A 27,271-nucleotide genomic window follows, 5' to 3' on the forward strand; every position below is an offset into this window, starting at 1 on the left:
CTTAGGCCACTGGGCTGGAGTGAGAATTATGGTACCCACAGTCTGAGATGGGCTGATTCCAGGGTGAGAGTGTCACCTCCAGGGGAGGAACTAAAATTTACGTGTTGAGAATAGCATGGCATGGTTATAACAAGAATCCACTTTCCCTAGCAGGAGAAACTTGGCTAAGCTATAGTACTGTGTTAATAATACACACAAACCACACAATTACCAGTATTCTGAGTTGAAATTTTAACTTTATTGTAGCATTACTATCAAGAATACCTATATATCTTTTAATAGTTTTTCTATCAAGAGAACATATAAATACTATGGCTAAAGCCAGGGCAAGCAATAAGGAATATTCTATACTAGTCTTCCAGGTTAGATGAAATGGAATGAGGGAAGTAAAACTGAAGATTGTTTTGTTAGGCAGCCACTATTTATGCCTTTGGTATGAAGAGCAAAAATGGATGTTATCTGGTGAACTGAGGGCAAATAGGGAATTGATCAACTTTCTGTGGACCTGGAGTACTGTTTCTACTGGACCTTATGAAATCTGATGACTGGATAACCATGTATGGCTGGTATGTACCGGGAGACAGAATATGAGAAAACAGCTATTTACAAATGTACCTGAAGCAACAAGCAAGACCATCCTGCTCAGCAACCCCATCCATCTCCCCGTCGTGGTCACTAATCCAGGCTTCCTGTCACTGTTATTTCTCCTCCTCCCCGTCCCAGCTTCTCTCTGTCCTCTTTGTTAGTGGAGCTGCATGTGCCATGGCTCACCTCCTCACTGCCCCCATCAAGCTTAGATTCTGGCAGGAACAGGCTACCTATGCCTGAAGGGTTGTTTCTTAGTAGGCGGCCCAGTTCCTTCTCATAACATTCAACTGCTTGCAGCAGATCTCCATCCATCTTGCGAGCTAATCCTTGCAGATACCACGAATTTGGTGCATTTTGTGAGAGCCTTTTTTCAATTATGTTCTGCAGCTGGTGCTTCATCTTTTCCCTTTCTGGTGATGGTCTGCTTATCTGCAAACCCTGCAAATAATGTTGGACAGCAGTGTCTTCAGACTTCATGTAATACTCCTGAAAGTTACCATAGCGCTGATGGAGTTGTTGTCTCTCAGCATTGGTGAGCTCCTTACTGAATGCCATCTGATAATATTCTTCTGCTTCTCTGTGCTGACCATTTTGTGCCAGGAGCCCAGCGAGGTCGGAGTATGCGTTTGGAAGATTTATTCCCTTCTCAAGAGCTTTCTTCAAATAGTCAATTGCATATTCCCTTAATTCTTCAATCTTCTTTCCATTCCGACCAGCTGCAGATTCTTCTGTCCTCTGCATTTGTTTGATTTTTGCCCTATAGCAGCACCCAATTTGATGATAGAGATAGCCATTGTTTGGTTGGGATTCCAATGCACTTAGAAATAGTTCAATAGCTTTTTCTAGGTCACCCATTCTTCTGTAAAATTTGGCTGCATTGCGAAGGACATCTGTTTGGGAAGGAGCTTTCTCCAGGGCCTCCTTAACCAACTGCTCCCCTTGAGCTTCTTCGTTCATCTTCTGCAGTTTCAGGGCTAAGAGAACTTTAATATACTGGTTGTCAGGACTCAGCTCAATAGCCTGCTTCAGAGGATTGATACAGAACTGCTTCTGTGGTTTGTCCTCTAGACGGTACATTGCGATTGCCAATCCAGAGGAGAATTCCGGGTTGTTGGGTTTCTCTTCCAGAGCCTTCTCAAAACATACCTTAGCCCTTTCAATATGCTTTCCTCCACACTTTAATCGTGTCCACCCTTCCTCACAATCCAGCTCAGGACACTCAATACTGTAAGGATTTGAAAACTTCTTGCAGACTTCTTCCACCTTGTCTATGTATTCTTGTGCTTTTGAAAATCTACCCATGTGATAGTAGACCCAGGCATAGTTTCCCCAGGTGACCAGACTTCTGATTTCTTCTTGGGCAGCATGCTCTTGCTTAATTAACTTTTCAGCTTCCTGTAAGTTTTCCAGAGCTGCCTCGTTTTGGCCATTCAGGTGTTTTATGTAGGCCAACAAGTTGTACATTGTACCTTTGAACTCAGTGTTTAAAAACTCAATCTGGTTACACACTCTATCTTCTAGATCATAGCAGGCACTTTCTTCCTTGAATAAGTTCCATGTGAAATGGCATTTCAGCTGTGGGAGGATTTTCTCCAGGGAATTCTTGGTGCTTTCACTGTGGAGAAAATAAAGATGGTTATTGTGATGTGCACCTGTCAAGCCTTGTACCCTTATGTCTTCTTTAATAGAAGAGGAGGTACTTTCCCTTTGCATCCTGGATTCACGTTTATATAGCCATGGTCTGTGCAGGAACCCACAAAGCATACCCATCACACTGTTTAAGCAGACATGCAGGAGAAGGAGTAAGATGGAGAAGAGGAGTGAAGCTGCGGTTAGAGGAAGGGGGACTTCTCTAGTCCTGATTAGCTGCTGAGTCACATCTCAGTCCTCATACATTCTAGGTAAGGTCTGTAATGCCATCCACTGGACTTTATGGGCCCCCTCTTTGTGCTGGTCTGTCTCTTTATTAGATGTTAGGGATAGTAAAAAGAATAAAGGTTTTTTCTCACCCTTCTTGCCCCCTAGGAGTTCACAGTCTGGTTAGAAGGAGCCATATAAAGAAAAGAAAACACGGAGATGTTTACCAACATGCTATGTGATATAGCCTTTCTCCTTTGATCTTCTCTACCTCCCTACAATCACACACAGACCCTTAATGGCTTGGCTTGAGTCTGATTGAAACAGTTTCCCCTACCACACAGACCCAATCCTCAGAGACAATGAATTTGTTTCAAGAAAGAAACGAAAAAGACAAATTTATATTTTGTAGTTGGAAGATACTAAGGGAGATCACTTGCCTTTTTTCAGTCAAATAAGTTACGTAATTTCTCAAAGTGTGTTCTCATTTGCCTGGGACTTGGGGTGAGTTCTTCTGAGCCTGAATTTGTGTTCCTCCCTTCTCACCAGCAGAGTCTTGGCATCATAGATTGGAAAGAACCTCCAGAAAACATGAAACCCAGAGTTTTTCCTATTTTTTTGGACTTAACAGACTCACACAATTTCAGGGAAAAAAAAATTATGAAGGAGATAGCGTTGCCAACTTGTTTGGCAATGCAATAACATGGGGGAAAATCCATCCAAAAGACACCAAACATCTATTCTCTCCATCATTTTAGTAAAAAGATGGAAAAAGAGTGAGAAAGGAAGCATTCTCTTATCACTGAAGAAGTAATAAAGCCATAATCTCAGAATAAAGGGAAGTTCTTTAAATTGAGTACATTTGCCTCTTTGAAGACCATCGACTTTATTTGTAATTTTCATGAACCAGTAAATACTTTCTTATGGATGATCACTGGTCCATACACTGCTGCTGGGAATGCTCTGATCTACTTCTTGTCACTCTCTCCAGGAATGCTTACCTTAGCCATTTCTGGCACACTGTGATTGCATGTGAAATGCTTAAGAGTGAGAGATGCAGAATCAACCCAAGGCAATGGAAAAGAGCAAAAGGAAGTTGCCTTCTATGTCCAGATATCCTCTTTATGTGTGTGCCTCTTGGCATTTTCCTTCCTTCTCTTGGTCCCTGGCTAGAGTCCCACAATACCAGTATGTTCCCTTTCTAGGGTCTTTCAATTTGGCTTCTTGTGGGACTGCCAGCTGCCCTGTATGAAGCACTGCAGGTCAAAATTCAAATTAGCAATTACTAAAAATAAATATTAAGAGTAAGTTATAAAGATCAGAGCACAAATCTGTTTATAACTGTAATGCAAGTAAAATTTAATAAATATGTATATAATAAAGGCATTGGTACACAAATTAACTTTGCTGATGGCCAAATTAGGAAGTTGAGCGAGAGAAAAGAAAGGGTAGTTTTGGATTTATAGGTGTCTCTGAACTGATTTGTAGATGAATATAGGTGCCTGAAGATAATAGCTGAACACTCTAAGGATTGAAAGAGAGTATCCAGCCAACTTCCTAGTGGACCTGCAGAATGACAGGTTCCCTGGAATGTTTTTGCCTAGACAAAACCAGAAACCACCTTGCAGGTGTGATAACTGTATTTCTTTACCTTTTTTTTTTTTTTGAGGGGGGGTATGGTTTCTTTGACATATCAATGAACTGGAGGACTTATATTCCAACCCTATCTTATATCAGCTTCAGGAGATATCAATAGCTCAAGAATGTGTGGGGCAAGTAAAAAGGCTCACTCAACTTTCCTGGACCTGCCAGAGATCTCTGACAATGGAACTCTTGGGGAAATTCTGTTCATACTGAAGCAGGCTAGTAAGATAGGGAAGCAATAAACAGAGCTGGAACCTGGCAATAAGTCTATGTGACATCAATATCCCAAAGATGGCTGCTGGAAGACCCTCATGAGATTCTGCCATCTGGAATGAGATTTCTTCCAGAAGCCAGGAGAGGCCCTGGATATTCCCCAAGAACTTTATAATTGGGCCCTCCTGGGGGATTGATGGGTGGTGTAATCAATCAAAACAGCAAACAGCTGGAACACCTCCCATGTCATGAGCAAATGGGCAGAAAAATTAATGGTTCTAAAAGCCAGTGCAGGGAAATGGACTTGGCCCAGTGGTTAAGGCGTCCATCTACCACATGGGAGGTCTGTGGTTCAAACCCCGGGCCTCCCTGACCTGTGTGGAGCTGGCCCATGCACAGTGCTGATGCGCGCAAGGAGTGCCCTGCCATGCAGGAATGTCCCCCGCATAGGGGAGCCCCACGTGCAAGGAATGCGCCCCATAAGGAGAGCCGCCCAGCGTGAAAGAAAGTGCAGCCTGCCTAAGAATGGCACCACCCACACGGAGAGCTGACACAAGATGACGCAACAAAAAGAGACACGGATTCCCGTGCTGCTGACAACAATAGAAGTGGAAAAAGAAACAAGCAGCAGCAAATAGACACAGAAAGACAACTGGGGGGGGGGGGGATAAATAAATAAATAAATACATAAATCTTAAAAAATAAAAGCAAGTGAAAAGTCTGAATCTCTTTCTGTTATGCACTCTTGCCTTCACCCTGTCCAGGTGCCTGTCCCAGTGCCAGTTTGTGTGCCTTTTCCTGCCCTCTGCACCCTGCTCTCGCCATTTTCCCCCTGCCATCATAGCCATGCAAGTAAAACACGGGCATTTAGAATCTATAATGGGAAATTGTAGTCTGTAAATAAGCCTGCTTTATCACTTTTCAGCCCCTTCCTTTCTACCTGGAAACCATGATCTGTCATTTTCTCCCACTTCTCTTCCCTCCTTACCTTAATAAATTACTGGCTTACTAACCCAACATGCTCTTGAAATTCATTTCTGCAGCATAGTCAAGATCCTAGACAAAACTATAATTGAAATGATGTAGGCTATGGGTGGGGAGACTGTTCATCTCTTCATAGATAACCTGAGCTGTATCTGTCCTGAGCTATGCATATGGGACAATAAGAACTGCAGCCCTGCCCTTGGTATCCATGACAACAACTCCAGTCCTGGAAAAACAGTTCAGCAATGCAAATTCTATAAACTTTAAATATTCAGAGAAAATACAAACCAAATGTGTTCAAAGCTTACATGGAATGTATGAAGTCCATGCTAAAAGCTTACCTAGGATGTGGAAGATATATGTTAATTCAAGCTTATTGAGCGCTGAAACAAAGAACCATTTGACCCTTCCTCTGTATAAGAAGAACTAGAAAATCTTGTTCGGGGCTTGGATTTTGAATGAGAAGCCTCGCCGGTCATAAATAAATCTTTTTTTCCTTCCCAAAATTATTCCTGAGTCCTGGCCTTTCTATACACAAATAATTGAATCTCTCTTGACTTCTACAACAGTAATACCATCACTTTACCAAAGCCAGAGCTGGCCATGATAAGAAATCTGGGGTCACTCTGAACAGTTTATTCAGGAGGATAGCCACTTGTGCATGGTTCCATGATTATAAAACCTATTAAAAACTGGAATTTAGATTGATTTTTCTTAAGCCTTCTTTCCTAAGGTCTCTAATTTGTGGAAATAATATTACTTGTTACATGATATCTCCTGGATGTAAAATTTGGAGCAAAGTTTGTTGGACTGGAAGTCATGAGATCTAGGTAAGAAGGAACATGGAATCCACAGGCAAAGTTCAGGAGGGTTGCATTAAAATACTATTGCCTTTTAAAAAATAAATACTTGCCAGGGTTTCCTTCCTTACTAATTTATATCACGTGTTTTTGAAAGTTGATCTACATACTCTTGTTAGTATAAATAAATTAACAATAATTAAGCTCAGATATTTAATGGAAGAGCAAGCAAGTTTAATTGGCCTATAGGATCATGCCTGCAGTAACTGGAGAAAGACAATGTGTAGATTCAGGCAAAACATGGGGGACAGTAAATACCATCCCTGGAGATTCTGTACCTTATAGAAAACCTTGGGCAATTGGGATTCCCTCATGCCCAAGAAGAGAATTCCCATGTCCTAAGACTGCAGCCACAAATTTTGCTGCCTTGGTCCAAACCACATAAAACCAACACTGCTAGACATTGGTACTTGGGAAATTCTAACTGTCAACCTACTTACATTCTTTCCTCTTTTCCTGCTTACTTACCTGGATGGTGATAACCTCCTGGCACTGCCCATAGACCCCAAGAAAGTTGTCACATCTCCTTCCAGGGCCTAGTCAAAGCCATGGCAACTTCTAGAGTGGAAACTTGAAATTTTTAGAGAGGCCTTTTTGAAATGGTAAGAGGGGGCTTCCAGGGAAACATCTGAGCTAAGGAATTCTCTAGGCCTGGTGCTTCTCAAATTTTAATATGCATATGGACCAAGTCACTTGGGGATCTTATAAAGTACAGGTCTGGATTCAGTAGATCTGGGAGGAGGCCTCGATGATGCCTTTCTGACAACTTCCTAGGTGATGTTTGTCCTCACACTGTGAGTAGCAAGGCTCTAGGAAGAGTTCACTTTCAAGCAATGATTTCCAGTGGCCTGTTTCCTATCCTTAAAATATTAAGCAGGCAAGCCTTGTTTTGTATCAGGACCTTCCCACCCTACTCACCACCCACCCACTCCTGGCCTTCTCTGCTCACATTTATACATATTCAATGCAGGAAGCATTGTATGTATTTAGGAGGAGGGGATTTGGAGGTTGACATTACTGTGCATATGAATTACCAGCAGTCCTCTTTAAATATACATATTTTTTCCTTTGGGCCTTATTTTAGTTCTACTCAATCAGAATTTCCATGTATGGCCCAGTAATTTGCATTCTAAAGAGTTTTTGAATTGATTCTGATACTAGGATCTGCAAAAAATAGCTTGAGAATAGTTTCCCCAAATAGTCGAAGAATAGTTTCTTCCCTGTTCACATGGGAGATGAGAAAGTCGGAGATGAGAAAGTCGTAAGTAGACTTCTCAGGTAGACACATCCCCCAATTCTGAAGGAGCAAATTTCCAAGTAAAAGTGATCTCATCATGAGTTGAAATTTGCAGTGCTGAATTAATCATTAGCATATTTGCTGAGAAGTAGACAGTAACCACAAGAACATGAGAAACCCCACAAACCTCTGAGTTAGTACTTTCAAATATAAAAAACAAAAGCAGGACCAGAACCTCCAGTAATTTTCCTCCAAGCCCCAGCCTTCATTGACCAGACTTTGCCCAAGAGGATCTGAGTGTGCACTCCCACTCAGTAGTCCCAGCAAGCTCTTGTCCCTCCCCAGCTCCCAGCGTGTTTAATCTATAAACAAACACTGAATCAACACAATGCAGAAATTTGTATTCAAGAACAAGATTTGTGAGAAATTCTCAGTTTCCTATCAGAAAAACCGGGAATATTTACCTCATGATGGCTGTTTCTCCACAATTCTGAAAAGCTGGAGTCCAGACTGATTTTACTTTCAGAACTCTTCTTGTCTGTCACAAGCAAAAGCCGAAGAAGGCTTTATAAAGTTTCCACCCCTGGTGTTAAACCTTAGGTCTGTGCTTTTAGGAAAGCAAAAAGGAAAGTGAAACTGTTGCAATGCAGTTAAGATTCCTACCAAGTTACCGGTTTAAGATACTTAAAGGGGATAATCTGATGTAGGACAGACTCCTAGAGAATATCTGAATGCTTATTTTGCCAGAGTGGGTTATACTGATGTGGGCTATGGGTGGAAGGCTCTTTGTCTCTTCAGAAATAACTAAGCTGTTTGACTTGTGAGTGTGGAAAGATAAGAGGCTGCAGTCCTGCCCTTGGGGATTGGCAGGGCTCCAGTCCCAGGAAATGTTTAACAATGCGGGGGCTATAAACTTTAAGTATTTAGGGGAAATGCAAAAACCAAATATGCTAAAGGCTTATCTAGAATGTCTGGAGTCCATGCTAAAAGCTTACCTAAGATGTGGAAGATATATGCTAATTGAAGCCTATTGAGAACTGAAACAAAGGGACCATTTGGCCTTTCCTCTCTGTATAAAAGACGTTTGAAAATCTTGTTCGGGGCTCGGGATTCAAACAGAAAGCTCCCGAGTCCGGCCGGCCGTCAATAAACCATTTTTCCTTCTCAAAATCATTCCTGAGTCCTGGCCTCTCTATACTCAAATAATTGAACTTCTCTTAAATTCCACAACATTAATGGCGACCACGAAGGGACAAAAATGAAGGCCAGAGACGGTAGCATTTTGCTGCCCCTTCCAAATCCCCGAGGAAGCCGGGAGGACTCGGGTGAACCCCAAATCTGGGCGCCCCTGGATTAAATTTAATCCAGAAAAGATGTGGGCTCCACCAGAATCTTCCCGACAAAAATCGAGGGCAATGGAAGGTCTGAAGAGAAAGATTCTGGGAACAAAAAAGAACTCCGAACATGGAAGAAGGTAAGACTCCCCGGGTGAGCAGAGTCTGGAAGGCCCTAGCTTTAATTGCTAGGAAGGGGAGGCTGATCACCTCCCGAGAGAACCCTAGTAGCCCCAGAAGGCTGGGGGGAAGCCGTTCTCTCTAGGCTTGGGAAAAGGAGGAAAACCGGGGAAAAGCCCTGGTGTTTTGGGTTTGTCTAACTGCATGTTAGAATCTGGTACTGGTCTTATATCCACTAAAGGAGTGGAGTCTCGATTTTAATAGGAAGGGTATTTATAGGTTCGAGTCCTAATATCCTGGAAATTGGTCTAGATTAAGGAAAACAAAACTTGGTTACAGGAAAATGGATCGGCTTTTCTGGTGGAGCTTGGTCTGGGTGTAAAGTTTAAACAGTGGAAAAGTCTAGCTGAAATCTTTTGTTATGGTGCTAATTTGTGAATGAATTCGCTTTATACCAAATGTTAAGTGTTCTGAGGTTTGTGATGGCTGTGGGGGCAGCCATGGTGAAATAAATATATAACTTGTGGGTCAGATTAGTGACCTTTGTGCTTCTGTCTGTGTCAGCTCAATGTTAGTGTCGGAGTTGTGTCCTTATGTAAAGTAGAATTACAGCTGAGCTGGAGCCCTCCCTTGCCATTGGCAAGGGAGTGAAATGATTCTGGGGCAAAAGCTGAGGAGTCTGGATGTTTGCGGAGTCTAGATGTTTGTGCATGCTCTGCTGTCTTGTCTCTGGTCTGGCCCTTTGCCGGGGCTTGGAGGCCATCTGTGTCCGCGCCAAGCACCCAAGTCTGTTGGGAATGTCCCAGTCAGGGCGGCTGGGTTCCTGGGAGAGTTGCCAAATTTGAGTAGGTTCTGTCTGCCCATTTTGGCTGAAAGCTGGAAAGGGGGGAGCGGCTTGCCCCTTTCCAGTGAGTCCACCCTTCTATTCATAAGCCGCATTCCTGTTTGTTGTGCACCCGACTGCCTGGAAGGGGGGGAAGTGAAGGAGGTGAAAAGCAGAATCAGAATAAATGCAGTAAAGTTCCCTCCTTAGGGTGTCAAAGCCAAAATACGTTTGCATTCTGCTCAGGTTCTTAGAAGGTATTGTAGTAACCTTAAGTAAGAGAATGTTCTGTGAAGGTAAAATTTGTGTTAAGGGTATAAATATAAAAGTTTTACAAAGCATTGTTCAAGGTATTTAAGTGGCTAATTGCAGAAAGTCATTATTTAACAAAACTGAATTGATAATAATAATAATAAAAGGCAATTTTATAACAAACTTATTCGGTAGCCAATCTCCCCTGCCAACTTACTTCCAAAAAAACTGTTTCTGGTATTACATGCTACTAAGTATTTAAAGTGAAGAAAAGTTCATTATTTTAACAAACTTGTTTAGTATTAATGGCAATTATATGTTGTAAGAAGTTTGCCTGGTAACTCAGTATGTGGGATATATGGAATGTGTTTTTATTGTTAAGGAAACAGAAGATGATTTTGTCCTAAGATAAAATGATTGATTATTGGAAAGAGTAGAGTGTGGGACAGAACCTGAATGAATACTGAAAGTGTAGAAGGTTTGTGGAAGGGAAATTTTTATGATTAAATTGAGTAAGATCAATATATAAAGAAAATCATTTATCAATAGCTTCTTGTGCTTTAACCTCATCATATCCTCAATGTTTGAAGAAGAGTCTTACCTCTTTTAAAAGAACATTTTATGTTCTAGAAATCAAATCCTGAAAAGTAGCCTTTTATTTCAAACTAACTGCAAGAGATTTATTCTTTCACTTTAAAGGAAAAATTAAAGTAATGGTTAAGTTCATTTAATATGTTATAAGTTGAATGAAAGGTATTTAAAGGATTTATATTGTAAAACAGTGGAAAGACAATAACTGAGATTATAGCTGGGTGAATTTAGCCTGAAACTATTATTTAAGTGTAAATTCTACACTAACCTTTCCTTTGTTTATGGTTACTTCAAGCCTAACCTCACCCTTTGCCTTTGCCTACGGTTATTTCATAATTGAGAAGAGCTGGGACATCACTGTCTCCTCTTCTGGTATTAGTAACCCTTTCTCTCATGAATTCAAGTGTAAACTAAATAAATGGCTGCCTGATAGAATAAGGTTAAATGGCCACTGGAGTTTTATTATCTCCAAAATCAAAAGGGGGGTGGAGGGGGAGAAGTCTCCTGCCTTGACGGTCAGTGTTCCTAAGAGTGGCAATTCATGAGAGAAAGCAGTCTGTCTCCCTGAGGCTTCAAATAGCCTCAGTAAATATATATAAAATTAATCTTGTTACTTATCCAAAATTCTGCTAATTTCAAAGTAAAATATAAAGTTCTAAAACAAAATGGTGCTAAGGCATTGAGAACATTTTGGTTATTACAATCCATTAAGTAAGAAAGAAAATTCTTGTGGTAAACTGCATGGTCATAGTGCAAATTAAGAAGAGTTTCAAAAGTCTTTGAAAAGTTTAAAGTAACTAAAGTCATGTTGTTGTGTCAAACTATTCATGTCTGCCTATTTGCTCAAATTGTTGAGGTTAAATATGCAGTTATATTTATAAATATTCTTAAAGCCCAAATTGAACTAAGCAGGATGAGAAAGTCATAGAAATCTGATTATGGAAACAATTGGGAAAGGGCCTCCTCTTTGCAAGAGCTTTTAAGGCAAGACTAGGTGTGGCAGATTAAACCTATCTACTAGGCTAGGGAATTAAGAATCAGTTTGCCTGGTAATTTCCCAGTTTAAACCTTTGTCAGCCATAAATTGGAAAAAAAAAAAAAAACAAAACAAAGATTAGGTTAATTTTCACAGAAGAAAAATGTTGATGTAACCCGGCGGCCTGCTGCCTCAGTCTCCCACTCCCGGGTTGGACAGCAGTGGAGGAGACCAGTTTAGGCCAGTCCTATGGGCAGTGGAAGGATGCCCAAGAAGGAGCTAACTAAGTCGGTGCCATTTCAGCACTAAATTCTATTCCTTATTTGACAAAGGGGGGGAGCAGGTAAAAACTAAAATGGTTGGAATGTGATAGAAGAAGCAATTAAATCAAACTTTTGCGTGGGAAAGTTAAATCTCAGATAAGCTGTAACTTCTGAAGTATCCAATCTATGGAAAAACAGGAAGAGCTTGCATGCTAGGCTTAGGGGTATAAATTGTGTCATTTTTCTTTGTTCGGGGCACCAGCCATATCTGGCTCTGCGCCCCTTCTTGCAAGATTGAGAATAAAGTATTTTCTTCTCCACAATCTGGTGAGCCTTATTTTCTTCCAGAAGATTTCTTTCCAACAAAATAAGGTAATTAGTGGCTCTATTAACAAATTTCAGTAAGTAAAGGAAAGTCCATAAAACCTATGGAGAGATCTTTCCTGGGTTATGATTTTAAAAGATTAAGTAATTGTGTAATGTGTTTTGAAACCTGGAAGTCAGTATGCATGTGTTTTAAAACCTGGTAGTCAGTTATGCTTTTAAATTAATAATTTTCATAACTTAAAGAAAAGAAGTTTTTAGCTTCCTGTAAGGGAAAAAGAGAACATTCCTTGCATAAACTATTATGGTTTCAATTTTATTTAACTTGAGTGTAATCTCCCATAGTTAATTTATAAACTAAATTAACATATGTACAAAATCTTTACAGTAATGAAAATTGTAAGTGAAAATTGTAAGTTCACATTGGTGAAATTAGGCTAAAGGGAAAAGATTGTAGATATGCTCTCTTAAATAGAGAGTAAATTTCTTTCATTGGTAATTGTAATTTGGTAAGTTTATTTAAACATGAGGTGGCTAGTCAATGTGGTTACAGTCAATTATAAAGAGTTTGTAAAACATCTTCCAAACTGAAAATGTTTAAATAGTTCTAGTTGTAGAAGTCATTGTTAACTAAAGAAACTTAGATTGGTATTGGTAGCAGAAATAACTTCATGATAATAAACCTGTCTGAAGGCCACTGCAAAATACACATTTAAGTAAATGGTAATAAAAAGTTGTCTTGATTCTATTGGAAAAATTGTTTTCATTCTAACAATGAAAAATAATATTTTTCCTCTATTACTAAAGTAAAGCACCTACTGTTATCTTCATAGTAAAATTGTGTAAGTAAATAGTCATTTGATATATGTATTGCATTAAGTTGTTTAAAATATATATAAAACAAGGAATAAACTTTAACATTGTCAAACTCTTGTGCATTCGAACCAGGCCTTGTATACATTACAGGTGGCCTCTCCATGTGAGTTATTGGCTAGGCTGGTCACTGACCCCTCAATTAAAAATATGTGCTATATCAGTCTCTGGTTCTGCTCCTGAAGTCGATGGAAACTATATTGCAGTTTCAAGCTCCTGCAGCCAATAATGACTCAGTACAGCCAAGTGTACAATGGATATCGCCTCCAGACTGGCACTGTTCCATGGTGCCAGAGAGCACTATGCACCAGGCTAGTAGAATACTGGAAAATCTCTGGAATACTGGAAGGATGCTGCAACTTGCTCACTGCGTTGAAGAACATGCTAAGTGGAGCCATGATACCAGGAGACTGTAAGTAAAACTTAAACACAATTGGCATTATGGCCTGCTCTCATGGAGAGATAACATGTAAAGTATTACAAACCTGAAACTCAAAACTAATAATGGCAACTCTGAATCCTTATGCATTAAGTAATACATTAGTTAATATTAAGTGCTGTACTTTTATCCTGTACTAAATATATGCCTAATAATTGTAATGTTATCTTCTCTATTTTGGATCAAGTGCAGAAGTATATTAGACATGTTAAATTCCTGGTAAAATCATTTTCTAAACAGTTAATAACATGTCTATAGAATAAGGTGGCAGTCTCAGCCAGTCTCAAGTTAGCAAAAGTGAGGCTTGCTTGCTGATGGTGAGTCACCTCTTGAACAAGTCAAAATTGCTAGAAATTGTACAATGAAAACCAAGGTGTAAAAATCTTTATTCTGTAGTTCTGATCACTCCCACAGGTGAAAACTAAGAGTATTTCCAAATTAGTGTTCTAATCCTGAGTGAAGCCAGTTGCCCAAGGAGTGCCAGTTCACCAGGAGCATCTGACAGAGCGAATGAGTGTCAATCATTGAACAGCTTGGAATGTGTCTTCAGACAAAGCTAAGTGTCTGTTGTAATTTCTCTCTAAAGATGGATAACTTAAAAAAGAATATATGCTGTTCCCACCAGCTTTTAAGGAGTGCCATCTTTATAGGCACCTAACCTTGTCTACCTCTGTAATCCAATGTGTCCTCTTTTAAAAAACGGGTATTCCAAATTTTTAATTAAGTTTGTTTCTTTCAGAGTGAACATCTTATTAACCATATGAAAACTTCATCCAACTTCGTACAGAATGCCAGATCCATCTTCCTCCAGTTAGAATAAATTAAGAGTTTTACACCTTATTAGGCAATGACTACAGCCCATGGCCAGCAGGAAGCAGTTACAGAAAAGAGATCGTCTCCCTTCAGCACCCCTTTTAAATTAAAGCTGTAAACTCTTTAAGAGTAAAAGAAAAGTAATAGATGGATCTGGAACCTGACTGGAAATCCACGTGAGTGCCAGTGGCAGCAGAATAACTGCAGGAGGCCCCTGCCCAAGATTCTGCTGTCCAGAATGAAAAGTTCTAAACTTCTAAAAACGGTCCTGGATGCTGTACTAAAGACTGATAAATAATCAGTCAAGACAACAAACAGCCATCCACCTCATAGCTCCAACAATAATTATGCCAAAGCTTAGCAAGTTAATCTTTGGCAGAAAGGGGGGAATGATGTGGGCTATGGGTGGAAGGCTCTTTGTCTCTTCAGAAATAACTAAGCTGTTTGACTTGTGAGTGTGGAAAGATAAGAGGCTGCAGTCCTGCCCTTGGGGACTGGCAGGGCTCCAGTCCCAGGAAATGTTTAACAATGCGGGGGCTATAAATTTTAAGTATTTAGGGGAAATGCAAAAACCAAATATGCTAAAGGCTTATCTAGAATGTCTGGAGTCCATGCTAAAAGCTTACCTAAGATGTGGAAGATATATGCTAATTGAAGCCTATTGAGAACTGAAACAAAGGGACCATTTGGCCTTTCCTCTCTGTATAAAAGACGTTTGAAAATCTTGTTCGGGGCTCGGGATTCAAACAGAAAGCTCCCAAGTCCGGCCGGCCGTCAATAAACCATTTTTCCTTCTCAAAATCATTCCTGAGTCCTGGCCTCTCTATACTCAAATAATTGAACTTCTCTTAAATTCCACAACAATACCATTGGGTAGAGACCCATATAATGAGAGTGAAGGTAGACCCACATCCTGGGAAGGACTAATGCCATCAAATAGAGGGAACTGTATCTCTCAAGAGAAATGGTTACTCCCAGGGCATTAGGGCAGTTGAGCAAGTTAAGCCCTCAACACTGATGCAAGTATCTCTGAACATGGCTCCTCAAGAAATGAAGATCGACTGTCACTGTGGGCACCAAGGGGAGGGGGAAATAGATATTGAATAGATGGAACCAACATAACTGTGAGGGCAATAGAAGTGTTTCACAAGAGTACACAAGGATGGATATAAAACATGTAATATTACACCAAAAACATATAGGGGATGACAGACTAATAACGTAAACCATAATGTAAAACATAGGATAACCAAAAATTTAGAAAACTGTATAGCCTAAAGTATAAACCACAATGTAAACACAAATGTTACCTTGTTTGAAAGCTATTGTCTCAATATTTGTACATCAGTTTCAGTAAATATGATATGAATAAGTTAAAAGATTATCACTGTGGAAGGGAAAAGGTTTTATAATGGATATGTGGGAGTACTGTATATTGTATAGATGAATTACTGTGATCTAGGGCTCTTGTGAAGAGAAGCTCAATAATTAGGAAAAAAGAAAAGAAAAAGATAGGATGTAAAATTTTTCCAAATCAATATGTATTCTATATCTAACCTTTAAACTCATCGCTATATTCCATTTTACTATTAAGGGAACATGGCATTATATTGGGCTTCACTTTTCAGGAAGTTTTGGATTGCAGAATGGTTCAACAATGGCAACGGAGGAATACTGGTATGGGATGTTATTGACAGGGGACATATGGTTGACAGGGAGTTATACAGGGCATGTGGCCAGGGTGCATGGAAATGTTTGGATATACTCATAGTGGAAACAATTAAAAACAACAGCTGGGCGGGTACTGAGTTCCTGGCCCAGGGGGGGCTCTGTCGTGGTCCCTAGGGGAGCAGTGGCAGTCCCCCGGGTGCAACGGCAAGGACCAGGAAGGAATGAGGGTCCAACAGTGAGCCCCTGATACTAATGACTATGCTTGTGAGCCTATACACCTGAAAGAACAAGGCCTAGAGCAGCAGTGTGCCTAAGAGTTCCCTCCTGAGAGCCTCCGTGTTACTCAAATATGGCCAGTCTCGAAGCCAAACTCAGCATGTAAATGCACTGCCTTCCCCCCAGCGTGGGACATGACACCCGGGGATGAGCCTCCCTGGCACCGAGGGATCACTACCAAGTACCAGCTGACGACGTAACTAGAAAATGACCTTGATTTAAAGGTTCAACGTGGACCAGCAGAATATCCCTGTCTACATATAATAACAGGAGTTAAAAATGCTGTTTGACCTAAATTAAGGGGGAAATGGAAAGGACAAATGAGTTTATATGGCTATTGAGTCTCTAAAAAAGAGTATGGAGGTTGTCAGAAGGATTGCCCTTATGTACACCTGAGCAGAGTCTCAGAGACAGATAAAGTAGATACAACCCAGGTATTGGTTCTTTTGAGGGCTAAAGAGACCCACAGGTTTTATGGTCATGGCAGATGGAGTTCATTGCCATGTCAGTTGGCCCTTCTTCGGAGTCGGTGTTTCTGCGTGATGGAGCTGGACTCAGATGTGATCTCTTTTCACAAGCCTTTCCTGCTACTTTACTGGAATTGTAGTTGGTGCTGGGGTTTAATATATATCTAGGGGATCTGAATCTCTGGACTGACAATATGATAGCCAGGCCCTGAGCCTCAACAGACTTCAGCTCCTATACTCTGATTTATTGGACTTACCCCACTCAGCTAACATGGAGTTGAAGAATGTCAACCATCACACCATTGAGCCTAGAGTGCCTACAACTGAAAGCAGAAGGATTGCATCCAGTATCCATGTGGAATCTGAGCCCCCTCTTGACATAGATACGGAATGGACACAACCAAGCCAAGGTCCACAGGAAGGAGGAATACAGTAAGGATTAGAGTGGACTTAATGATATTCTATTCATGAACTATTGTGGTTAATAATCGAGAAAATTGGCATTGGTATGGAAAAAGTGGCCATGATGGCTGATGGGTACGGGGAATGGGAGGAGGAGATGAGATGTGGAGGCATTTTCGGGACTTGGAGTTGTCCTGGGTGGTGTTTCAGGGACAATCACTGGATGGAACGTGGGAGAGTGTGGGCTATGGTGTGGACCATTGGCCATGGGGTGCAGCAATGCCCAGAGATGTACTCACCAAATGCAATGGATGTGTCATGATGATGGGGGAGAGTGTTACTGTTGGGGGAGTGGTGGGGTGGGGGCGTTGGGGGTGAATGGGGACCTCATATTTTTTGAATGTAATATTTTTTAAAAAAATGAATTAAAAAAATAAAAGCTTTATTATTATAGTCTAAAAAAAAACAAAAAACAAAAAAACAAACAAAAAACAAACAGAAAAAAAAGATTCCTACTAAGGAGTTTTATGATTCTAGCTTTTTATATTTAGGTCTTTGATCCATTTTGAGTCAATTTTTGTACAAGGTGCCAGATAGGGGTTCTCTTTCTTTCTTTTGGCCATGGAGATCCAATTCTCCCAGCAACATTTGTTGAATAGACTGTTCTACACCAGCTGGGTTGGCTTTGCAGCCTTGACAAAATCACTTGACTGTAGATGTCACGGTCTGTTTCTGAACCATCAGTTCAGTTCCATTGGTCTATGTGTCTGTTTTATGCCAGTACCATGGTGGTTTTTACCACTCTAGTTAAGTATATGATTTAAGTCTGGAAGTGAGAGTCCTCCAACTTTGGCCTTCCTTTTTAAGAAGCTTCTGGCAATTTTGGGCCCCTTACCCTTCCAAATAAATTTGATAATTGTGTTTTCCATTTCTTTAAAAAAGGCTAGCAGAATTTTTATCGGGATTGCATTGAATCTGTATACCAATTTGGGTAAAATTGACATATTAATCATATTTAGTCTTCTAATCCATGAACATGGAATGCTCTTCCATTTATTTATTTATCTTCCTTGATGTCTTTTAGCAGTGAGGTATAGTTTTCTGAGTAAAAGTGCTTTACATCTTGGTTAAGTTTATTATTAAATATTTGATTCCTTTAGATGCTATTGTAAATGGAAATTTTTTCCTGACTTCCTCCTCAGATTGCTCATTACTAGTATACAGAAACACTACTAGGGAAACAGACGTAGCTCAACTGGTAAGAGCATTCGCCTACCATATAGGGGGTCCAGGGTTCGGTACTCAGGGCCTCCTAGCCTGTGTGGTGAGCTGGCCCACACATAGTGCTACTGCATACAAGGAATGCTTTGCCATGAAGGGGTGCCCCCTGCATAGGTGTGCCCCACCTGCAAGGAGTGCGCCCTGCAAGGAGCACTGCCCCATGTGAAAAATTCAGCCCACTCAGGATTGGCACCGCATACACGAGAGCTGACGCAGCAAGATGATGCAACAAAAAGTCACAGATTCCCGGTGCCGCCTGACAAGAATGCAAGTGGACACAGAACACACAGCAAATGGACACAGAAAGCAGACAATGGGGTGGGGGGGGAGGAGGGGAGAGAAATAAATTAAAATAAATCTTAAAAAAAAAGAAACACTACTTATTTTTGTGTATTAATCTTGTATCTTGCTTCTCTGCTGAACTCATTTATTACGTCTAGTAGCTTTGGTGGTAACACATTATAGTGAGTATAACTAATACAGCTGGTTTATAAAAGGGATTGTGGGTAAAAGAGGTAGTCTAGGGATATAAATGTCAATTGAAAGAAAGCTAGAGAATAATCTAGGGACTGAATAACATAGTAAACTCAGAGGTGGATGAGGATTGTGGTTAATAGTACAAATACAATAATGTTCTTCTATGAACTAGAACAAATGTATATCACTATTATAAGGTGGTAAAAATATGGAGATACATTGGAAAAATACAATTAATGTGACTTGTGCACTATAGTTAGTAATATTCTTGCAAGTAGGTCAAAGAAGGTACTGTGTTATTAATCGGGGGTATGGAAAAATATACCAAATGTACACTGTCGACCCATAGTTAGTGGTAATAGTCTGATGATGTTCTGTCATAATATGTAACAAATATACCTTAACAATGTAATGTGTTTGTGGAGGGGTATTGTATGGGAATTCTGTACATTGTGCATGATTGTTTTGTAAATTCACAATTTCTCTAATAAAAATATATATATTAAAACAACAACAATAAAAAGATTCCGATTGAGGGAAAGAAACTGAATGTGTGACAGCTGATATCTCTTAGCTGGGCGTACTATTTTGGACAGATTCCAGAGCAATCTGCACTTTACGAGCATTCTGGCAATTCTGTTGCAGGAGTCTCTGTAACCCACTTTGAGAAGCATTACTCAAAAGGTATTTTGAAAATTGGTTTTCCCATTTTCTTGTGAGAGATAATGCAGTCTAAAAAACAGTGAGTCAGAAGATCTAGAGTGGAGGAAAACATCTGCAGATACCTGGATACTGGTTATCTTTTTGAACAGCTTCTCTGTAGCCTCTAGGAATAGAGGCACCTCAATGTGGATTTCAGTCCAGCATAGCCCAGCAGACCCCCTCAGGCCTTCTCAGGTCAGAGGTCTCTGGGCACACCCAAGCAAGCATAGGCCACTGAAAAGCCTCTTGGGCAGGCTGGTTCCCAGGCTCTGCATAGGACCTGGCTCTCTGGTCAACCCACTCAAACAGACACAGCATCACCTCATGACCAGGAACCCAATATATAGAAAATGGTAACCTAGACTGCTTAGCAGTAAATTCCTCTTACCTATCCCAATAATTACCCCACACTGCCTTGTAGAGTAAGTGGGAGCCCTTTGGAGCTGAAGATTAGGCAGCCAATTTTCCTTTCACCCTCCCCAACTGGTCAGTTGGAGCCTCCTTCCTCTGGTATTGTGCAATTCCTCCCCTTGAGAATTTGGTGGAGAAGGCATCCTTTTCTCTCAGCTCTCCCTCTTCTGAGACTCTCTTGGATGGCAGAACTCTAACAGGTCCATGTACATTTTTAAAAAACAAGTTTTTTGAGATTATACACACTAAAATCCATCCATTTAAAGTGTAAAGTTTGATGAATTTGGACAAATGAATAATAAATAGCCATGTAACCACCTCTATCTCCCCGTAGACTATTTCTATCACCCTAGATAGTTCCTTGGTACATCCTCACAGTCAGTCCCCATTCCTACACTGTCTCCAGGCAACCACTGATCTGCTTTCTTTCACAAACTGAAGGTCAGTATGTTTTTAAGGTGAGATTATTTTCTGCTGCTCACCAGCTCTCACCTCAGCAATCACAAGAAACTGTAAGCTTTGGGTTTCATTTTCATATAAGAAATGGAAAAATGTCCATCTGTAGGAATGTCTATCTTTCTTTCCACTTTTCACCTGGAAGTGCTACAATGTTTCAGGGCAAAATTCGCCTCGCAATGAGTTGGTTCTGCCGTGCTGATTCCATCTTTAATAATATCTGCTAAAAATAAAGGCTTCCTTTTTAAATTACAAGGAAAAAAGCCTCCAACTTAGGCCTTTAAATAAACAATAACAACAATAAAGCTCATAAGGAGAAATTCCCTTAGGTCCAGATTTGAATGAGCAAACTATGTGCCTGGGTAGATCTAACCACTCCCTGCCAAGACCTTTAGATCCAAGCTTCCGACTGCACCCAGTGAACAGTTCTAGAAGCTTGGGGAACTTCTAGAACCACAGGAAAAAAAAGTGTGCAAACTAAAGCGTATACTTAGACCATAAGCAACAGGACAACTCAGGAATTTGCCTGTGCCAGGAGAAGCTCAGACTTGCAATTTGCATTCACAATCAAGAGTGGTTATATAATCTTATTTAACTTACCTCATGACTGCAACCGGCTTCTCAGTTGTTATGAAAAACTGGAGTCCCCGCTGATTTGTACTTCAGAAAATTCCTTGTCTGCTGAGGTGAGTAATATAAAGGGAAAATGGGGTGTCCGCTGGTAGAAACTGGAAAGTGAAACACTTAAAATCACCAGCCTATGCTTTCTCCCTGTATCTGAGCTATTTATTTTGCCTTTATGAAAGGGAAACTGCAAAGTGAAACTGATTTCCCATTGAGGAAAACGAAACTTAAGATTGGGGTTTGTGATGACTCATAAAGCACATTGTCCAAAAACATGACTGAAATTACCGTTTGAGACAATGTTGGATGACTCCCAGGAATCTGATTGTAAATCTAGGACGAGGCTAAGGGAACTGTATTTTTAATAAATTCTCTAAGGGAATCTAATATCAGGGTTTCTGAGACCACATAATGTGAAAGGCTGTTGCAGAAATATTTTGTAAAAAGTAGTTTTGTCCAGTAAATTTACTCATGGGAAATGATTTGCACCTAAATTTAATTCTGTCTGTTCAGGTCTTTAGCTCTGGGCTTTGCTATGAATCAAATCACTGAGTCTAAATTTCCCTTTTGTTCCACTCTAAATATAGGAAGCAAAGTCCTGGAGTGACTCCCAGAGCAGTGTTTAGCTCTCCGAGGTCTAAGGCAAGCATTTAGCTTTTCCTGCTGTAAAATGGGAACTGGTAACATATATAATATTGTTTAATGGATGGATGGATGATTCTATAATAATTACCTTATACAAAGTTTGTTAGAGCAAGAGAGAAAAGATATATCAATGCTTTGAGCTCTGAAGGAGTGATTTTATCCTGGGTGATTTTTATTTTTCATTTGTATAATACTTCCCAGTCATGATTTATATATCTATGAAAACCTAAGGAGTATAGTTTCCATGCATACTCTGATGATGAAAATTATCAGATACATAGGAGAAAGGCTCCCTCCTTCCTGAAGCTGAGTGAAGCTATCTCCTGCATAACAAAACTGCTTACTCATGGTATTCCCAACAACAGAATCTCATTAAGATACATCGGAGTTCAGAGATAGTTATGTCCTGTCAAAATAACCTGTAACTGTGAAAGTCATAATTCTGATTGTTTGTCCTTACTTAACAATTTATCTTGGTAATTGCAATGTCACATATCTTTATAAAGGTTTAGATACTTGTAAGTTTTCTAGTACTGTCCTTCGATCCAGGCAAAAGAGGCCCTGCTCTTGGCCTTTGTGTTAACAGGGTTCTACGTATCATAAACACAAGCAAAAGAAATTTTTTTAGAGAACATTTGACATCTCCGTTACTCAGAATTCAGTGCTTAAACCTAGTATAGCAGGAATTGGAACCCTAAACATCTATCCCAGGGGAAACTTCTCTCTCTGTCTTGCCGTCTTTATACAAAACTGAAGGAAATTGTATTGTGAAAGTTTGTGGGTGCGAGGTTTCCGATTTTAGAGAAAGACACTGCTTTGGAGTGCAGGGTGAAAGTGCATGCAATAGTGCTTAGATCAGAGAAAAGGCAGTTTAACTAAATGGTCAAAGTCTTTCTCTCAGTTAGCCTGAGTGCAAAATATTCTTGCTTAGGGAAGGATCACTTCCCAGTAGCACCAACTGTCCATTTTCTTGCTTCCCTTTGTATTCTAATTCCTAGCTCCAGAGGTACTCATGAATTATGAATTAACATAGTGCTTGCAACAGTTGCATATGGTGCTTAAATAACATTCTACATTATTAAGAAATTCATATTAGTTTTCAACTTATACACATGTAGATTTAGACTTGTCTGTTGAGTCAAATTTTCTTTTGAAGTTTTCCTTTGTGTCAATTTGCTGATGAATGATTCCTGGGCATGGCCATTTAAATATCAAATCCAATGGACCATATTTTCTTATTCATAACTTTGCTCAGAAAACAGAATTTCACCAACACATCTGTAAGGATAAAAGCAATGATAGTATTAAATACTAGTAATAAGAAGGACACAACATATACACACAAAACTTCCTTTCTTGGTATGTATTTGGAACAAGAGTGCTTATTCCATTTTTTTTTAAGTAGCTTTATTGAGGTATAATTTGCATACCATACAATTCACCTCTTTAAAGTATACATTTCAGTGGCTTTCAGGATATTCAGAGAGTAGTGCAACTATCACCACAATCAATTTTGAACATTCTCATTATCCCCAAAAAGAATCTCTGTATCCCTTAGCTGTCACTCCCTTAGCCCCCACTCATGACCCTAGTGCTTGACAATCACTAATCTACTTTCTGTTTCTATGGATTTGCCTATTATGGGCATTTCATATAAATTGAATCATACAATTTGTGGTCCTTTTTGACTGGCTTCTTTCATGTAGCATAATATTTTCAAGTCCACCTATATTGTATCATGTGTATCAATGTATTTTTTTCTTTTTTTTAAAGTAGATACCAGGGATTGAACCCAGGACCTCATACATGGGAAGGAGGGACTCAACCACTGAGCTACATCTGATCCCTAATGAGAGTTGGTATTTTTGTTTGTCTGTTTTGTTTTTAGGAGATACTGGGGATCAAAACTAGGACCTCATACATGAGAACCAGACACTTAACCACTTGAGCTACATCTATTCCAGTGTATTTCTTTTTATTGCCACATAATATTAAATTGTATGGATATGTCACATCTTATTTATCAGTTGATCAGTTGATGGATCCACGTTTTGTCTATTATGCATAATGTTGCTATAAACATTCATGTATGAGTTTTTGTGTCGATATGTTTTCAGTTCTTTTGGGTGTATACCTAGGAGTGGAACATCTATGTGCAACCATCTGATGAACTGCCAGACTGTTTTCCAGAGTGGTTCCCCCATTTTACATCGAGTGCTATTCTTGAGGTAATATAGGTTTTATGAGAAGAGTTGTGGTGAGGAAAAAGACCGTAAGAAGGAAAATGTGCTAATATAATTCTGACCAAAAAGAACGAAAAACGGAGCCAGAATGACTTGGATACAGTTCAGTGTATGTTCTTGTTACTAGAGTTGACTAGCAACGTGAGTTTTATCTGAGAGCTTGTGAGAAAGGCAGAATCTCAGATCCCAAACCAGACCTGCTGAATCACAGTCTGCATTTTAACAAAATCCCCAGGTGATTGTACATTACAGTAGATACTGTGTATTAAGGTTTGAACAGCATTGGTCTAGAGATATTCTACCTTTAAGACTAATTGCTGGATTACATAGAGAATTGAGTGCCAGGGAGTTTGGTTGACTTACTATAGTTTATTCTAGGGATGTAAGCCATTTCTTCTTCCAAGCATTTCCTCCCTGCTCCTATATCTCCTTCTTAGATAACCTGTCTAAGATAATCAGAAGAGAGTGATTCTAAAAAATTTCTCCTGAATTATTTAGTTAAGACAAGTGATAGTGTATTATGGGGCAGATATTTTCCACTGTGTGCACAGTAATGCAAAGTAAGCTCTAGAAAGAGTAGCTTGATAAAATTGAAGGAAGAAATCCAGGAGCAAGGAAGATACAGAAGAAGAAAGGGAATAGAGGGAAGGAGGAAGAGGAAAAGTGGAAGGGGATAAAAGAGAAAAGGGGGAGGTGAGGTCCAGAGTGTAGAAAGGGTTTCAGTCATATGAATCCCACACTTAAAATTTTTATATGCTTGTGATTCTTATGGCCAAATGCCTCCTTTGGGGATATGTGGTTAGATGCATGAGACTGGCAAAAATTAAAGATGAATAGCATTCAGTATTGCTGAAGATGCTGGAAAGAATATTTCTCATACACTGTTGGCAGAAATGTGAGTTTCTATTTAACAAGTAGACAAATCAACTCTCTTTTCCCTTAACTAAAGCTTTATTTATTATTTGAAAACATTGTCCATATTTTTAAATATTAACTTTGTTTAATCAATGTTTAGAAAATACTATGCATAGCTTTATAAATATATTTCCAAGGTCCAACTTATGTGACAGCATATTTTGTTTCACTGAGTACAAAATTGTACATGTAAGTTGAGTTTTTTCAGGTAATACTTGATAACGAATTAGTAACTTCCATTTAAAAATGGGAAAGAGGAAAGTTTGTGCTCAATGACTTGTACCTCTTATATTACACTTGTTGTAGAAGTGGAGAGATTCAATTGTTTGCGTATAGAAAGGCCAGGACTCAGGAATAATTTTTTGGGAAGGAAAAATGATTTATTTATGACCCGCCAGGCTCAGAGCTTCTCATTCCAAAATCCGAGCCTGAACAAGATCTTTGAGTTCCTTTTATACGGAGAGGAAGGGCCAAATGGTTCTTTGTTTCAGTGCTCAATAGGCTTGAATTAGCATATATCTTTCACATCCTAGGTAAGCTTTTAGCATGGACTTCATACATTCTAGATAAGCTTTTAGCACATTTGGTTTGCATTTTCCCTGAATATTTAAAGTTTATAGAATTTTTATTGCTAAACTGTTTCTCTGGGACTGGGTTGTTGCCATGGTCACCAAAGGCAGGACTGCAGCTTCTTACCGTCCCACACCCACAGGTCAGGACTCAGACAGCTTAGGTTATCTACGAAGGGATAAACAGCCTCCCACCCATAGCCGACATCACAGTGCCTCTACTCTTTAATATTTGTAATTCAAAAAAGCAGAACATAAGTAAGCTCATTTCTCTGGGATATCCCACATGCCAGGAAGGTAACTTTCTGAGTACTTTTCATTAGACTATTTGTGTTGACACTGGGACAGTCTCCAGACTCTAGAAATTAGAGAAGTTGTATGGTTACAGAAAAATCATGCAGAAAATACAGAGCTTCCCTCCCCCATTGTTACCATTTTGCCTTAGTGTGGTAACTATGTTTAAATGGATGAAGGAATATTATTATGGTTGTACTGATTGCTATGGTCCATTGTTTACATTAGAGTATACTATGTGTATTATACTGTACTATGTATTTTTAAAATTAAAAAAAATTTTATTCTAGGGATGTACAATTTGAAATTTCCCCTTTTATCCACATTCAAATATATAATTCAGCACTGTTAGTTACATTCACAATGTTGTGTTACCATCACTGCTATCCATTACCAAAATTTTCCATCACCCAAACCAGAAACTCTGTACCAATTAAGCATTAACTCCCCATATCTTGCCCCCACATTGGCCCTTAGTAACTTGTGCTCTAGTTTCTGAAGCTATGAATTTGCTTATTTGAATTATTTCATATCAGTATGATCATACTATATTTGTCCTTTTGTTGTCTGGCCTGATTTCATTCCACATGATGTCTTCAAGTTTCATCGATATTGTCATGTGTGTTAAAACTTCATTTCTTTTCACAGCTGAAAAATATTCCATTGTATATATATATACAACACTTTGTTTATCCATTCTTCTGTTGATGGACACTTGGGTTGTTTGAGTCCCTGCTTTCAATTCTTTTGGCTATATACCTAAAAGTGGGATTGCAAGGTCATACAATAATTCTATAATTAACTCTCTGAGGAACTGCCAAAAATGTTTTCCATAGTGGATATATCATTTTACATTCCTACCAACAATTCCTATTTCTCCACATGCTCTCCAACACTTGTTATTTTTTTACTTAAAAAAAACAAACAGTAGCCATTCTAATGGTGTGACATGGCATCTCGCAGAGGTTTTGATTTGCATTTCCCTAATGGCTAATGTTGTGGAGCATCTTTTTTATACTTTGTGGCATTTTTATATCTTTGAAGACATGTCTATTCAAGTCTTTTTCCCATTTTTAAATTGGGTTGTTTGTCTTTCTGTTATTGAGGATTTCTGTATATATTCTGGATATTAAGCCCTTATCAGGTATGTAGTTTTCAAATATTTTCTCTCATTCTGTAGGTTATTTTATGATTTTGATGATGAAGACTTTTTATGTACAAACAATTTTAATTTTGATGAAGTCCCATTTATCTATTTTTTCTTTTGTTGCTTGTGCTTTCGCTATAGTCTAAGAAAGCATTACCTGATATAGATTCCTGAAGAAGCTTCCCTATATTTTCTTTTGCATATGGTTATCCAGTTTTCCCAGCATTGTTTGTTGAAAAGACTATTTTTTCCCAGTGGGGTGGTCTTGACACCCTTGTAAACGTCAACTGGCCATAGTTGTGAAGATCTTATTTCTGAACTCTAATTTAATTCCATTGGTCTATTTATCTGACCTTGTGCTAGAATCATGCTATTTTGACCACTGCAGATTTGTAATAAGCTTGAAAATTGGCAAGTGTGAGTCTTATAACTTTGTTCTCCTTTTTCAAAATGTTACTGGATATATGGGGGGCCTTACCATTCCATAAGTTTGATAATTG

General features: G+C 39.3%; 1 protein-coding gene across 3 annotated transcripts; it reads right to left on the reverse strand.

The window, feature by feature from the left end:
- Positions 1 to 216: 216 nt before the first annotated feature.
- Positions 217 to 21,071, reverse strand: IFIT3 (interferon induced protein with tetratricopeptide repeats 3). Of its 3 annotated transcripts, none has more exons than XM_004461421.5 (3): positions 20,935 to 21,050; positions 7,848 to 7,921; positions 217 to 2,203 (listed from the first exon to the last, which is right to left on the reverse strand). In XM_004461421.5, exons 2-3 carry the CDS (start codon positions 7,850 to 7,852, stop codon positions 676 to 678), a joined length of 1,533 nt encoding a protein of 510 aa, XP_004461478.1. In that variant the 5' UTR covers positions 7,853 to 7,921; positions 20,935 to 21,050; the 3' UTR covers positions 217 to 675. The 3 variants fall into 3 exon arrangements, with proteins under 3 accessions (XP_004461478.1, XP_058154788.1, XP_004461476.1); XM_058298805.2 differs by having other exon boundaries at positions 7,848 to 7,990; positions 20,935 to 21,046; XM_004461419.4 differs by lacking the exon at positions 7,848 to 7,921 and having other exon boundaries at positions 20,935 to 21,071.
- Positions 21,072 to 27,271: the final 6,200 nt, after the last annotated feature.

Source organism: Dasypus novemcinctus, chromosome 6, assembly GCF_030445035.2.
Source record: "Dasypus novemcinctus isolate mDasNov1 chromosome 6, mDasNov1.1.hap2, whole genome shotgun sequence".
NCBI lineage: Eukaryota > Metazoa > Chordata > Mammalia > Cingulata > Dasypodidae > Dasypus > Dasypus novemcinctus.